Raw genomic sequence first — 13582 nt, 5'->3', positions numbered from 1 at the left:
TGATTGGTCACTGCATCTATCAGAGCTCATAAGTGGTTCAAAGTTGTTCGTTTTTACAATATTATTGTTGTTGTATAAATTGTCTTCTTGGTTTTGTTCACTTTACTTTGCATCAGTTCGTGAAAGCCTTCCAAGATTTCTCTAAAAGTATTTTACAGCACAACAGTATTCTATTAAATCATATAACTTAATTTATTCATCAGTTCTCCAGTTGATGTCCTCCTCCTCCCCCGAATTAGTTTCCAGTTCTTTGTTCTGCAAAAAAATCTGCCAAAACGCCTTGCTGTACCTGGATTCTTCTTTTCATTTTAGTGGCCTGTTTGGGGGTATAGCCCATATTGCGCTAACACCACTGGGTCAGTGGGAATGTACAATTTAGTGACTTTGGGGCCATAGTTCCAAACTGCTTTTCAGAATAATTGGATCAGGTCACAGCTTCACCAGCATATCATTTTGAAGATGGAGTTTGTAACTTCCCCAAGTTCTCGGTGGGTCAGATTTGAACCCAGGTTCACTGACTCCAGAGCCAGTCATATCTCCACTGTACCGCACTGCCTCCCTATTTAGAGATGGTGCAAATGTTATCATTTCTGTTGTGTAGATGAAGAGACTGAGGCTTAGAAAGTCTAAGTGATCTGCCTATAGTTAAAGAACTGGAAAGTGTCAGATCATAATCAAAACAAGTTAATAAGCTTTTGTTAAGTGCCTACCGTGTGCCAGGCACTCACTAAGCTCTGGAGATACCCCCCAAAAGGGCAAAAAGTTTGTGTGTCCTCAAGGAACTCATAATCTAAAGGAGAGACAATATTGCAATCAGCTACAGACAAGATACATACAGGATAAATTAGCTGGTAACAAAGAGAAAGCACTAGCATTGCAGAAGACTGGAAAGCTTCTGTAGAAGATAAGATTTTTAGCTGAGGTGTAAAGGAAACCAGGAGGCCAGGGAGGGAGAGAATCCAGGCACGAGGACAGCCAGTGAGAATTCACAGAGTCAGTGTGGGAGGAATTTCAAGGAGACCAGAATCACTGGATCAAAGAGTACATAGGGGGAAGAAAGGTGGAAAAGACTGGGAAGGTAGAAAGGGACCAGTATCTTAGATCTGTAAGATTCACATCCAGGAAAGAGAAAAGGGAGCCCCAGAAACCACAGAATTCCAGAAGCTGGGATTATCCTTAACAGGTTTTATACTTCAACTTTAGGAAGATTTCCCATAAGCAGCCTTCCTAGAGTTACATAATGAATTGAAGGTGCTAAACTAGAATCTTTGAGAACTAAAGTCAAGTTCTTAAAAGTTGTTCGTGATTTTTTATTGTTATTGTCATTGATACCAAGAATTATAATAATAAAAAGTATTCCAGAGAATGAAATTTCATCCCCTCCAATGATCACCATTTCTGGTGTTTTATAGCCTTCACTATTGCAAAGATTTTGGGGGAGAGGTGGGAGGAAGCATCTTAAAGTAATCATAACGAGTCCTTGTGTCCCTTTGCCAAACTGTGCTTGGAAGGCTCTGGAGAAGATCTCTTGGCGTCCCTGGGAGACAGTTTCCTGTGCTGTGCCTAAATGTGTCTAATAGAAGCTTAGGTCCATTTTGGTCCTGTAACCTGTGGGCAAGGCTGTGGTCTCTCCTCTCTGTCTCCCTGGCCCCTACTCTGCCTCTAAAAATAGCTCTGCTATTTAAAAACCATCTCTTCCAAAGCATTGTTTTCTTACTTTCTTGGACCAGTTAGCTCTTCTGAGTCTGGGAGCTTTGCCTGCCTAATCCTAATTTTCCGTGTTCTGCCTAATTGGTCTCTACCCTTCCTGTCTCCCCTGGGGCATTGTCTTCCAGCTAGAAACAGGGGAAAAGAGCCAGGTTCTGATTCTTCTTCAGGTGAAGCAAGGTGATTTCTCTTTCTTGCCACTTGAGAATAAAAGAAATGGAGTAAAATGCTATCCACATCCAGAGAAAGAACTGTGGAGTTTGAATGCAGATTGAAGCATACTATTTGTTCTTTTTTTTCCCTTCTGTTTTGTTTTGTTTCCTCTTTCTGGTGGTTGATTCCTCCTGTTGGTTCTAATTCTTCCTTACAACAATACTAATGTGAAAATATGTTTAATAGGAATGTATATGTAGAGCCTATAGCAGATTTTGTGCCATCTTGGGAAGGGAGGGGTAGAAAATTTAAAACTCAAAAGCTTTTGGAAGTGATTGTTGAAAACTAAAAATAAGTTTTTATCCACACACACACAGAAATGGAGTAAATAGAGCCGTGGGGGACTTGGTATGTTTAAGTGTCCCAAATTCGGTGCTTTCCTTCCATAATATAAACTATGAGGTTATTAAACTCTTGCGGTTCTTGAGGGAGATGTAATTAATATAGATATAGTAAAATTTAGGTGGTTGAAAGTAAATTGATGTCAGTGATTTAAAAAAAACAAAGAGGCCCTGTGTGTACAAAAAATTTATAGCAGCACTTTTTTTAGTAGAAAAGGACTGGAAACAAAGCAAATGCCCATCAGTTGTGGAATGGCTAAACAATTTGTGGACGACAAAAGTAATTGAATATTATTGAGCTAGAAGAAATGTTGAATATGATACATACAGGGGAACTTTTATGAACTGATGAAAAGTTAAAGTAGTTAGAACCAGGAAAACAATACCACACGATGATAACAGCAATATAAATTTTTTAAAAAAATTGAATGCTATGAGATTATAAGGATTAAGCTTGGCTCTGAAGAAGAGATGTAAGAGAGAACCTCCCTTTTTTCTTTGTGGAGGTGACTATGAGCACATCATGTCAGACTTTATTGATTTGTTGGTCACCTTTTCTGAACTTTGTTGTTCTTTTTCCTGAAAGAATTACTATCTGGGAAGGGGAGAGAGGAGAAGATTACACTGAGGCATGAAGGTGATATAAAAACAAAAGTTAACAGTAAAATTTTATTTAAAAAAAAAATAAGGGGCAGCTAGGTGCTACAGTGGATAGAACCCCGGCCCTGGAGTCAGGAGGACTTGAGTTCAAATCCAGCCTCAGACACAAAACACTCACTAGCTGTGACCCTTGGCAAGTCACTGAACTCCATTGCCTAGCAAAAAAACCAAAACCAAACAAACAAAAAAAGCTACCTTGACATGGTATTTGTATTTGTTGCCTTATCATGTATCCTCTGTTCCTTCCTGTGAATAATCTGTTGCATTTTTCTCTTCCTTGTAGCCTACAACACTTCCTCAGGGCACCATCAACATGAACCAGTGCACAGATGTGGTGGATGGAGAGGGCCGCACCGGCCAAAAGTTCTCTTTGTGTATTCTGACGCCTGAAAAGGAGCACTTCATCCGGGCAGAGAACAAAGAGATCATCAGTGGGTAAGTGTTGTCTGAGTTGTGGAAAGGGCTTCTGAAAATACAGCTTTACCCTGGGACGCTGAGCTTGGATGCCCTGCAGGAGGCCGTGTGGTCACCTTCATGGGTACGAATGTTTAGACTCTGTCAAGCATGTAGGATCAGGTATCATTGGGCATTAACTATTAAGGATTAGCGGTCTGGCCAATCCACCTAAGTCCTGAGTTGAAAGTCTACCTTGTATAAATATGACCCAAAGTTTTCTCCACTTATTGACTGTGGAGAAACATGAGCTGTGAGTAGGGGGAGCACAGAGGGTCTCTGGGATCACCAGGCATCTCTATCCTTCAAGAGTGTTAACTGTCCAGGAAGTCTAATGATGATGATGATGATAATGGTTAAGGGGATGATTTGTTCATACTTTGTGGGAACTTCCACAGTCAAAACTCCCTATTTCAATGTCTGTTGGCGCCGGGTCTGCAACTTCAAATTCCCTGAGGGGCTGAGAGGTTAAAGGACTTGGCTAGTATGTGCCAAGGGGCAGGGCTTGAATCATGGCCTTCTTGATCCCATGGTTGACCCTGTATCTATTATGCCAAATTGCCCTGTCCCTTTCCCTTTCCCATTTACTTCTCTCCACTAAGCCGTGTTGACTTGAATATACAGTGCATGAATTTGTTAACTACAGTATATATCATCAACCCAGAGTTTTTTAAGGTTGTTACAAAGGACTTTACATCTTTCTTGCCTTTTAACCTTGTAAGAATCACGTTATGAGAAAGATGGTGAGAGATATTATCTCCATTTTACAGATGAAACAAAGTTTAATGAAGTTGACTTGCCTTCTATTTTCAGCATTAAGCATATATTGGATTCCTACTATGTGCAAGGTTCTGAGATATAAAGAAGCAGAAGACATGCTATGTCCCCTTAAGGGACAGATTAGTGATTTTGGGCTGGTAAGGGGAGAGATTACTGCATGTTGAAGCAGTTCAGACCTTTATGAAGGAGTTAGAACTAAACCTCAGTCTTGAAGTTAGCCTGCCCTGATCAGAGGGGACAAGGTGGGGCATCTACAAGGCATTGTGGTTTTTATGGAAAAGAACACAGGACCCTTGGAATCAGGAGATGTAGTTTCCAAACTCAGCTCTGTCACATACTTTGTTGGTTTTTGGTGAGGCAATTGGGGTTAAGTGACTTGCCCAGGGTCATACAACTATTAAGTGTCAAGTGTCTGGGGTCCTCCTGACTCCAAGGCTGGACCTCTATCCACTGCATCACCTAGCTGCCCCTATCACATACTTGTTGTAAGATGTTGAGAAAGTTATTCAAACTCTGCACCTCCATTGTCTTGTCTCTACAATGACAAGGTTGGACCAACTCTCCAAGGCTGGAAGGGCCCTTCCAGGTCTAACATTTTGTGGTCATATCCCAAGCAGGAAGGTGTCACCAAGACCAAGGAGGCATGTATATGTGTATGCCTCATCTCCTTAGTTATAGATTGTTAGCTCTTGGAGGTCAGGGAATGTATTTTACACGTAGAGTACCTCTGTTGGGAACTACCTTGACAACACCCGAAGGGTGCAAGTTGGGAACCAAGTCTTCCCCTACGCATATTTCCAGGACCCTGCTGACCTTATGGTTGGCTTCCTGAGCCTCCATTGGCTCAGAGGTGAGTGCAAAAAGATTTCCAGCTCAGTTGACTTTGGTATGCATTTCTGTAAGTGCCGGGTGCCTCTACAAGGCTGTGGAAGCACAGAGATAAGAACAAACACAGACATTTTCCTCAGAGAACTTATATTGTACTGAGGAGAAACAACACAGATAAATAAATATGAAATGTCTACATAGTGAATCTGAGGAAATTTCAGGGGAGGGGCAGGGAGAACCTTAGGAACTGTGTGAGGGATGTCTGTCAGAAGAGACTTTCAAAGGCTTAAGCCTAAGTCTTAGCAAAAACTAACTTGGGATCTTCTTTGGGTGGGAACATTGATAAGTGCAGAGCCTTGTGATGGGGTACTACAAAAGGAGAAGGTCATGCATAGTATTTTTGGTCGAAGGGAGGAAGTAGGGCCAACATACTTAAAACATACATAAGAACCTACAAGACCAGAACAGAAACATCTTAGGGGAAGAGGACCTGAAGTGCTCCTGTGGTACCTCACCAGGGCATGGAGGGGACCCAGGAATCTCAAAGGCTGTGCCCTCGGAGTGTGGGCTCTGACAGGTTCCATCAAGCCTTCCAGGATGAGGTGGGGGAGGGACTACCTGTCCTTGGTTTCATGAACAGCCCAATCACAGGCAAACACCAATTTGGCCACAGGGGGATGGATTGATTTTAGGGGTACAGACACTATTAAGGTAGCTTACCAGATTGCAGAGGAGCTGTGGTCTTCATTGGCAGAGAGAGAATCTCCCTGTGTTTATGAATTGTATACAGAGCTGTCTATTCATAATAAGTTCTGTAGGCTGTCAGAGTAAATAAGCTAATTGGCAGCATGGGGTTAGTCTGGGAAAGCTTCATGGGGGAGGTGATTGTAGAAGTCAGGGAGGGAAAGGCATAGTTTGACTGAGAAAACAAGAGACTTTGGTAAGGAAATAATGAGAGTCAACATCAGAGGACATTTTCTTACTCCGTTGTTACATGTTGGCTTATGTTTGGCCTGTACTGTACAGTCTAAGACCTAGTTTCTTTTGGGGAGGGGGCAGGTTATGCATAATGCATCCACCTAACTCAGAACTTTGAAATTTAGGAAGAAAAACCTATTGGAACTGATCTGAGGGAGAAATGGTGGGATGTACCACTCTATTTTACTTTAAATTTAGTTCTCTTCAGTCCTCTGAGATGAGAGGAGAGGTTGTAGGACATGTTCTTGCCCCTCTGACTTTTCAAAGGCTACTCTCAGTCTGTGATAGCTAAAGAGCTAAGTGAAGACCTTTACCTTATTTTAAAGTCAGAGCTGGAATTAGATTAGAAATCATCTAATCCAACACCCTCATTTTATTTTATTACATTCTTTAGTAATGCATTTTTAATGACATAATCACTTCCCAGTAATTCCCCTCAGTATCCTCCTTCATAAAAACAAAACAAAAAAGTTAAACAAAATGAATCAATACAGCAACTTCAACCAGTAGGGGGTTTATAACATTATGCATACATTGTCCACCACTTTTCTTCTAAGAGTAGCCAGTGTATTCTGACATCATTTCTCAGGAACCAACATGTCAGCCCCTTAATTTGCAGCTAGATTGCAGAGTGGCTAGAGTGGTAGGTCTGGAATTGGGAAGACCTCAGTTCAAATGTGGCCTCAGACACTTAATAGCTTTGTGACCCTGAGCAAGTCACTTAACCTCTGTTCACCTCAGCTTCCTCATCTGTAAAATGAGAGGGGAGTAATAATAACATTTATCTCCCAATGTTGTTGGGAAGATAAAATAAAATAATAATTACAAAGTGCTTAGCAATGTACCTAGCCCATAGTAAAAGCTATATAAATGTTAACTATTATTAATTTTAGAAAAGACAGTATAGTTGAAAGGCACTGAAATTGGAATCAAAAAGCTAGATTTCAGCCTCAGATTTTACCCTTGATTTGTTAGGTGATCTTAGCCAAGACACTCCATTCCTGAGCCTCTATTTCCACATATAAAATGGGGATAATAATAGATACAGTACCCCTGCCCCTTAGCAGGGTTGTGAGGACCAGCTCACATTGGCAGATTCTGTACTTCATCTTTTTAGATGTGTAAAGGGATGTTAATGATATAGTACAACTCCTTCATTTTATACATGAGGAAGCTGGGGCCCAGAAAAGTTAAATGACTTGTCCTAGGTCTCACAAGTCAATCAGTGAGCATTTGTTAAGTTTCTGCTGTATGCTAGACATTATGCTAATAAACACTGGCCACACAAAGTAAAAGAGGCCACCTGCCCTCAAGGAGCTCGCAGTCTAATGGGGAAGATGATACAATATGTAGACAATTCTATACCAATAAACTATATACAGGAGAAATTAGAGAAAACCAACAGAGAAGGTGCTCTCATTGTGGGGGATCAAGAAAAGCTTCCTATAGAAAATCTGATTTTAAGTGAGGCTTGGAGGAAGCCAGGGATGAGGAGGGGATCTCATAGAAGTTGGTATAGATATCCCCATTTTATGAATACAGAGACTCAGTTGCCTTATCCCTTTCTTCGATGTGATTTGGTCTTCAGAGTTCACTTTATCCTCTGGTATCTCAGGGACTTGAGCTGGGAGGAGATCTTAGGAGTCGTGGAAAGGGAAAGTGGACAAGGCCAGGCACGTTTGCATTTTGAGTACCCCCTCAGTGAGGTGTCTGAATTTACTGACTGACATTAGATGAGTGATAAATTTTTAATATTTAAACCCTAGCTGCAGGTGGCTCAGCTCCTCCTGATTAGCAAATAGGGTGCTGCCAAGCAGTTTATGGGCCTCTGAAGGGGCCTCCCGCTGCCCTCTGCAGCCCCTGCCTTTTGTCTCTTTTGTAGCCATAATTGGGAGAGCTCCGTTCAGGAGGTGCAGCAGCGGTCCAGAAGAGTGGTGCGGGGCCCAGAAGCTCTGCCAGGTGTGGAGTCAGAGGCTCACGAGCCTGCCCCAAGTTGCTGGTTCATGAGTTCATTGCCCTTTCTTTTTACCAGGCTCCTTTGCTGGTTTCCATTCGTTTATTTTCCCTTCTCTCCTGGGACCTTGTGAGGAGCTGAGCTTGCTTCCCTTTGGGTGCTGGTAGTTGGGTCACACTCAGGAGGACAGTCTGTGTTCTGAACATGATTTACTTCTTGAAGTTAGTTGATTTGTTGGGGCTACTTTAATGAAAACTATATTATAGTCCTCTGACGTGGAAAAGGACCTGAGTTTTAGGAAAAACATCAAGGGGAATAAGTATTGTGAATTTTTTTTTTAAACCTATTTTAAACAGGAGGGAATAATTTGTCCTCAAATGATGGAGTTGGGCTAAGTGATGTCCGAGGTCAGAGAATCACAGAATTTGTAGGTTGGATGGCAACTCAGCAGCCAGTCTAGCCCAACCAGTACACAAAATGAATCCCCACTTGTACCCCAAAATTAGTCATCCTGCCTCAAATTGAAGACCTCCAAGGAAAGAACCCTACCCCCAGAGGCACATCTGGATCCACATCTGGACTGCTTGAATCCTTAGGGCTTCCTCCTGACGTTGAGCCTGAAGTGGGTCCTTTGGCAATTTCTAGCCTTCCTGATTCTGTCCTGTGGGGCCAAACAGAACAAGTTTAATCCCTCTTAACCCTGAAAGCCCCCAAATACTATACAAATATAGCTATTATGTTCCTCTTTCCTCTCCCTATCCCCCCCCCATACCCCGACTCCCCACCCCACTCTTTTCCCTTGGCTAAATATGTCAGGTCTCTTTAGTAGATCCTTATATGTCAGACTCAGAGCCCTTCACCATGTTACTTGTCCTACTCTAGACACTCTCTGGCCTATTGTTCCTAAACTGTGATGCCCAGGATCAAATCTAGTCCTCTAGATGAGGTCTGACAAGAGCAGAGTGTAGTGGAACCTCCCTTTCTGGCTCTAAAATTCTGTGACTTCTCTTATTCCATTTAGAAACAATCATAACTCTGTGTTTTGAATTTAGGGTCCTGAAGCTACTGTTTGTATGTGAGCTTCAACTTATCACTTCCTTTCTCTGTACCTCAGTCTACCCTTCTGTGCAATAGTCTGGGATAAGGGGAGGTAGGTCATATGTTCTAACATGGAAATCAAGCCAGACATTGAATCTGAAGAGGACTCTGTCAGTTCCCTTTATCCATTTATTCAATAATTCATTCAGAAGTATTTGAGCACTTATTTTGTGCTCCTCTCCATTATCCTTTCTCACACAGCGCCTATCCTCTTAACCCTTTCTTGCCCTCACACTTTCTCTTTTGTATCCATGTGAAACAACAGGATTGGGCATGCAGACACCAGACAAACCTAAGTTGAGCGCCCTGGGTAATATTTCTGCCACCTGTGTCTTCGGGCTCCTTATGTAGAAGAGATCAGGATAGTCTTGGATTTAAACCCTTCCCTCGCCTTTGACCTCTTTGCATTTGTAGTTTCATCTTGGAATAACCCCTATGGCTGAGAAATGGATGCTGTCACTGAGCCTCTGGGGGTGAGTTTAAGGGAAGTACGGACTGCTAGATTTAAGTCACAGGAGTAACCCTCGTGATGGAAATCTCCGCCATGGTGGCAGGCTCACTTCTGCATATTTTATGTCTTATCACAGTTTAATTTCACTTTAAGCTAAGTACCATCAAGAGTCAAACCACCTCCCCTGAAATCACAGGTTTTTGAGTTGCAAAGGACCTTAAGAATCCTCTGGTTTCAAGAAATCATTCTAAGAGGAAGTTCCTTGGTATTGTGAACAGTTCAGAGTTTACAACCCTCCCGCCACCTCCTAGCGCTGCGCTAATTGGAGAATTAGACATTATTTCTCATGGGGAAGATCAAAGAATGGTTTCCTCTGTTCACTCTGAGTTTGCCACCTGTTCTTCTGCTCTTTCTTATCTCTCAGCTGGTAGACTGGTGGGTGCTCAGAATGCCGCGTGGCTGTTGGGGGGGAATTTTCTTGCCATTTTCTTAAATGAGATCGTGCCATGGGTTCCTTCCACTCTCTAAGTTTCTGCTTTCTCTCTCTGCTTCTAAAAGGACCTGAGCATTGGAAGCCATTTTGAACAGTGTGCAGCTGGAGTTGGGGCCACCTGGCCAACCGCCCTCCCCCCAACTGCCCTCCCCACCTTCCTCTTACTGGGTTTACTCTTTTATGCTTATTAATGCATTTGGATAGTGTTACTTGTCTTTTGTGAGAACAAAAGTCAGAGGGGTTTGGCAGATTGTTTTCTCTGGTAATCCAGTCATCCCCTGGACGTTCAACTGCCATGTTGACAATAACAAAAAAAAAAAGTGAGATGGCATTAAAGTCTCATTGCTTCCTGTATGGGCTTTTTTTTTTTCTGCTAGGCAATTGGGGTTAAGTGAATTTCCCAGGGTCACACAGCTAGTATGTGTTGTGTGTTGTGTCTAAGACCAGATTTGAACTCAGGTCCTCCTGACTTCAAGGTTGGCGCTCTATCTACTGCGCTGTCTAGCTGCCCCCAAATACATGCTTTCTGACAGGGCCCCCATTCATTATTACTCTTTTTATCAAAAATTTTCCTCTTGTTCTCTCTTTGGGTTTTTGTTTTTTGGTTTTTGGGTTTTTTTTGGTGAGGCATTCAGGGTTAAGTGACTTGCCCAGAGTCACAGCTAGTGTCATGTGTCTGAGGTTGGATTTGAACTCAGGTCCTCCTGATTCCAAGGCCAGAGCTCTATCCACCGTGCCACCTAGCTGCCCCGTGCAGTGTGCTTTTATAAATATTTCATTTTATCCTCAAAATAACCTTGGGAGGTAGATACTGTGAGGTCATACAATTAATAAGTGTATGAGGGCAAATTTGAACTCAGGTCTTCCTCTCTCTCCAGATCTGATACTCACCTTTCCATCTAGCTTCGGTTATGAATGTAGGCTACAAACCACAGTAGAATTAGCATTTACCTGTGACTTTGTTACAATAGAAATCACAGATATTTTCATATAGTATTAGGATTGTTGCAGATATCTTGAAATAGGCCCATCGCTACGTCAGAATTCTTGAGGTGTTAGGTGGTGCATTGGATAGAGCTCAAATCTGGCCTCAGACACTTACTAGCTGTATGACCCTGGTGAAGTCAGTTAACCCTGTTTGCCTCCATTTCCTCATCTGGAAAATGAGCTGGAGAAGGAAATGGGCAAACCATTCTAGTATCTTTGCCAAGAAAACCCCAAATGAGGTCATGAAGAGTTGGACATGGCTTAAATGACTGAATGACTCTTAAAAATTACTGTGGTATTAGACTTGCTGATAAAAAAGAACATGATCGCAGCCTTCTTGCCTACAAAGTGTTTTTCAATATAATTGATTTCTTTTATAATCCTGTGTCTTGTATGTATTTAAAAATGATTCTGAGGTGTCCTTAGTCTTCACTGATTCTTCCAAAGGGCTTTGTGACACACAGAAAGGTGAAAGTCCTCTACAACTGCTCTTCCTGCAAGTGTTTAATGCCCTTCTTGTTTGGGAAGCCCCCCATTAGCTCCTCACTCAACCAGGCCTGCCCTTCTTAGGGTAGCATCTAATATTTTGGACCTTTCTTGGGATCGCTATGGTAGAGTGGAAAGTGGGTTAGGTTTGAAGTCAGAGTTTGTGTTCAGATCCTGGAGCTGCTATTGACTACCTGCGTGACCTTGGACTAGTTGTTTGATTTCCTTATGCCTCAGTTTCCTCATCTGTCAAATGAGAAGATTGGACTCATTGTCCTCAGAGGACCTTTCCAGCTGTCAATCGATATTCTCATCATTTTTCCTCTAATCAAAAATTATCTTTTTTTTCTTTTTGGTTGGCACCAGACAATAGGTTACCTATATAGTCACCTCATTAAGGTGTACTAATTTATCAGTATGTTACCCCTTCCAGATAATGCAAATGGAGCCTCCTAGTGATGTAATTAATATACATTCAAAAGTGACTCTAGAGCTTAAAATTAAAATCACTCTGGCAGGCAGGTCAGCAGAGACATTTTTGAGCAACCACACATTTCATATCAAATCATGGTGACTCACCCCTTCAGAGGGACTTGGAATGAGTGGGGCAGAAGGTGGGCATCAGAGAGAAGTAGCGGGTCCCTAGAGACTGCCTTACCAGAGAATTGAGAGGATTGCCTCCCATCTAGCTTATAAGATCTTCTAAGATGATTTGTTCAGCTTTCTGTTTCCTGAGCATATGCAGAGAGGTTGGTAGGCATATGGCCCTTTTGGAACATCAATATTTGATTCTTGAGCTCTTGATCACTATGATTTTTCTGGTTCAGGCCAGACCCCTTCACCTGTGATTGTCTCCAGCCAATACAGCAGACACTCAGTTTGGAATCAAGGGACCTGGGTTCAAACTTTGTCTCCGAACCTTCCTTCCTGTGTCACTTCATCAAGACACTTAACCTATATGTGCCTCAGTTTCCCTATTTGTAAAAGGAGGGGGTTGGTTTAGATAACCTCTAAGGCTCTATCTCCTATGATCCTATCATTCTGTTCCTTAATTAAAAAAAAAACTTTGTTAGAAATCTGGCCAACACCTTCTATCCTTCTCAAGGAAGGAACCCACAGGAAAGGTTAAAGGTTGTATAAAATGTGCTCTTCTCTTTTTTCCCCATAAATCCTTTTCTCTTGCTTCCTCTGTTTTTGGATTCAGTTTCAGAAAAGAAACCAGGATGTGCCAGTCCCATGCTGATCACTGAATGGTCACCATTTGGAAGAGAGATTAGACTTATTCTCTGTGGCCCTAGAGAGGAGCTCTAGGAGAAATGGGTGGAAGTTATAGGTGCAGATTTTTGTTCAATATGAAGAGAAACATGATTGGAGGTTCTAATGGAAAGCCTACTGATCAAGAGAGTGACATGGTTTCTAATCTTGCCTCTGTAACTTAGTAGCTATGTGATCACCTTCAGGGATCTTAACTTATCTAAACCTCAGTTTCCTCATCTGTAAAAGGAAAAAAAAATGGTAGCTCTCACTTCACAGGCCTGTTAGGAGGATTAGACGAGATCATGTAACGTGCTTTACAAACCTTATATGTCAGCTGTTATTTCTTCATCATCAATTAAAATCATCCAGCTGCCCTAAATCCATCACTGAAAGCCTTCGGGTGGAGGAAAGAAGACCATTCAACAAGGATGTTGTGGATGAGATCGCTGATTCATGTAGAGTTTGGACCCAGTGACCTCTGAGGTCCCTCCACACTCTACAATTACACATGTCTATAAACCATTTATTAAGCATCTACTTTTTGCCAAACACTGTGGGAGATACAGAGATAATTAAGATATGGTCTTGGATGCTTGGTGTTATACATGTCTGGGGTAGGACAAGTTGTTCTGAAAGCTGACCATGCCTGGGCTTGTTTGCTGTTGCCTTCGTTATCGAGTGACCCTGACTAAGGGCTCTCCATGTCCAGCCCAGATATAAGCCTCAAGAAATGTGCCTTCTTTCCAGTATCAGGATCTCACATTCCTCTTTGGCTTTTTAAAGAGCAGTGGCTTCAGGACCTGGGTCCCCAGAGGCCCTACTCTTCTACATGAGATTGGAAGCATCTTCCTGTCTCGGCCAGGGGGCTTGCCCTGCCCCTCACAGGCCTTTTTCCC

At 42.3% G+C, this 13582-nt stretch overlaps 1 protein-coding gene across 1 annotated transcript in view; it reads left to right on the top strand.

Annotated features, from left to right (window-relative positions):
- Positions 1 to 13582, top strand: part of MPRIP (myosin phosphatase Rho interacting protein) — a 233971-nt gene that overhangs the window by 139958 nt on the left and 80431 nt on the right. Inside the window, 1 exon segment of the mRNA XM_020967312.2 lies at positions 3205 to 3356. Coding sequence (XP_020822971.2) covers positions 3205 to 3356 — 152 coding nt within the window.

The sequence above is a fragment of the Phascolarctos cinereus genome, unplaced genomic scaffold (genome assembly GCF_003287225.1).
Source record: "Phascolarctos cinereus isolate Bilbo 61053 unplaced genomic scaffold, phaCin_HiC Scaffold_4;HRSCAF=312, whole genome shotgun sequence".
NCBI classification, from domain to species: Eukaryota; Metazoa; Chordata; class Mammalia; order Diprotodontia; family Phascolarctidae; genus Phascolarctos; species Phascolarctos cinereus.
This window is presented reverse-complemented; position numbering and strand designations above follow the sequence as displayed.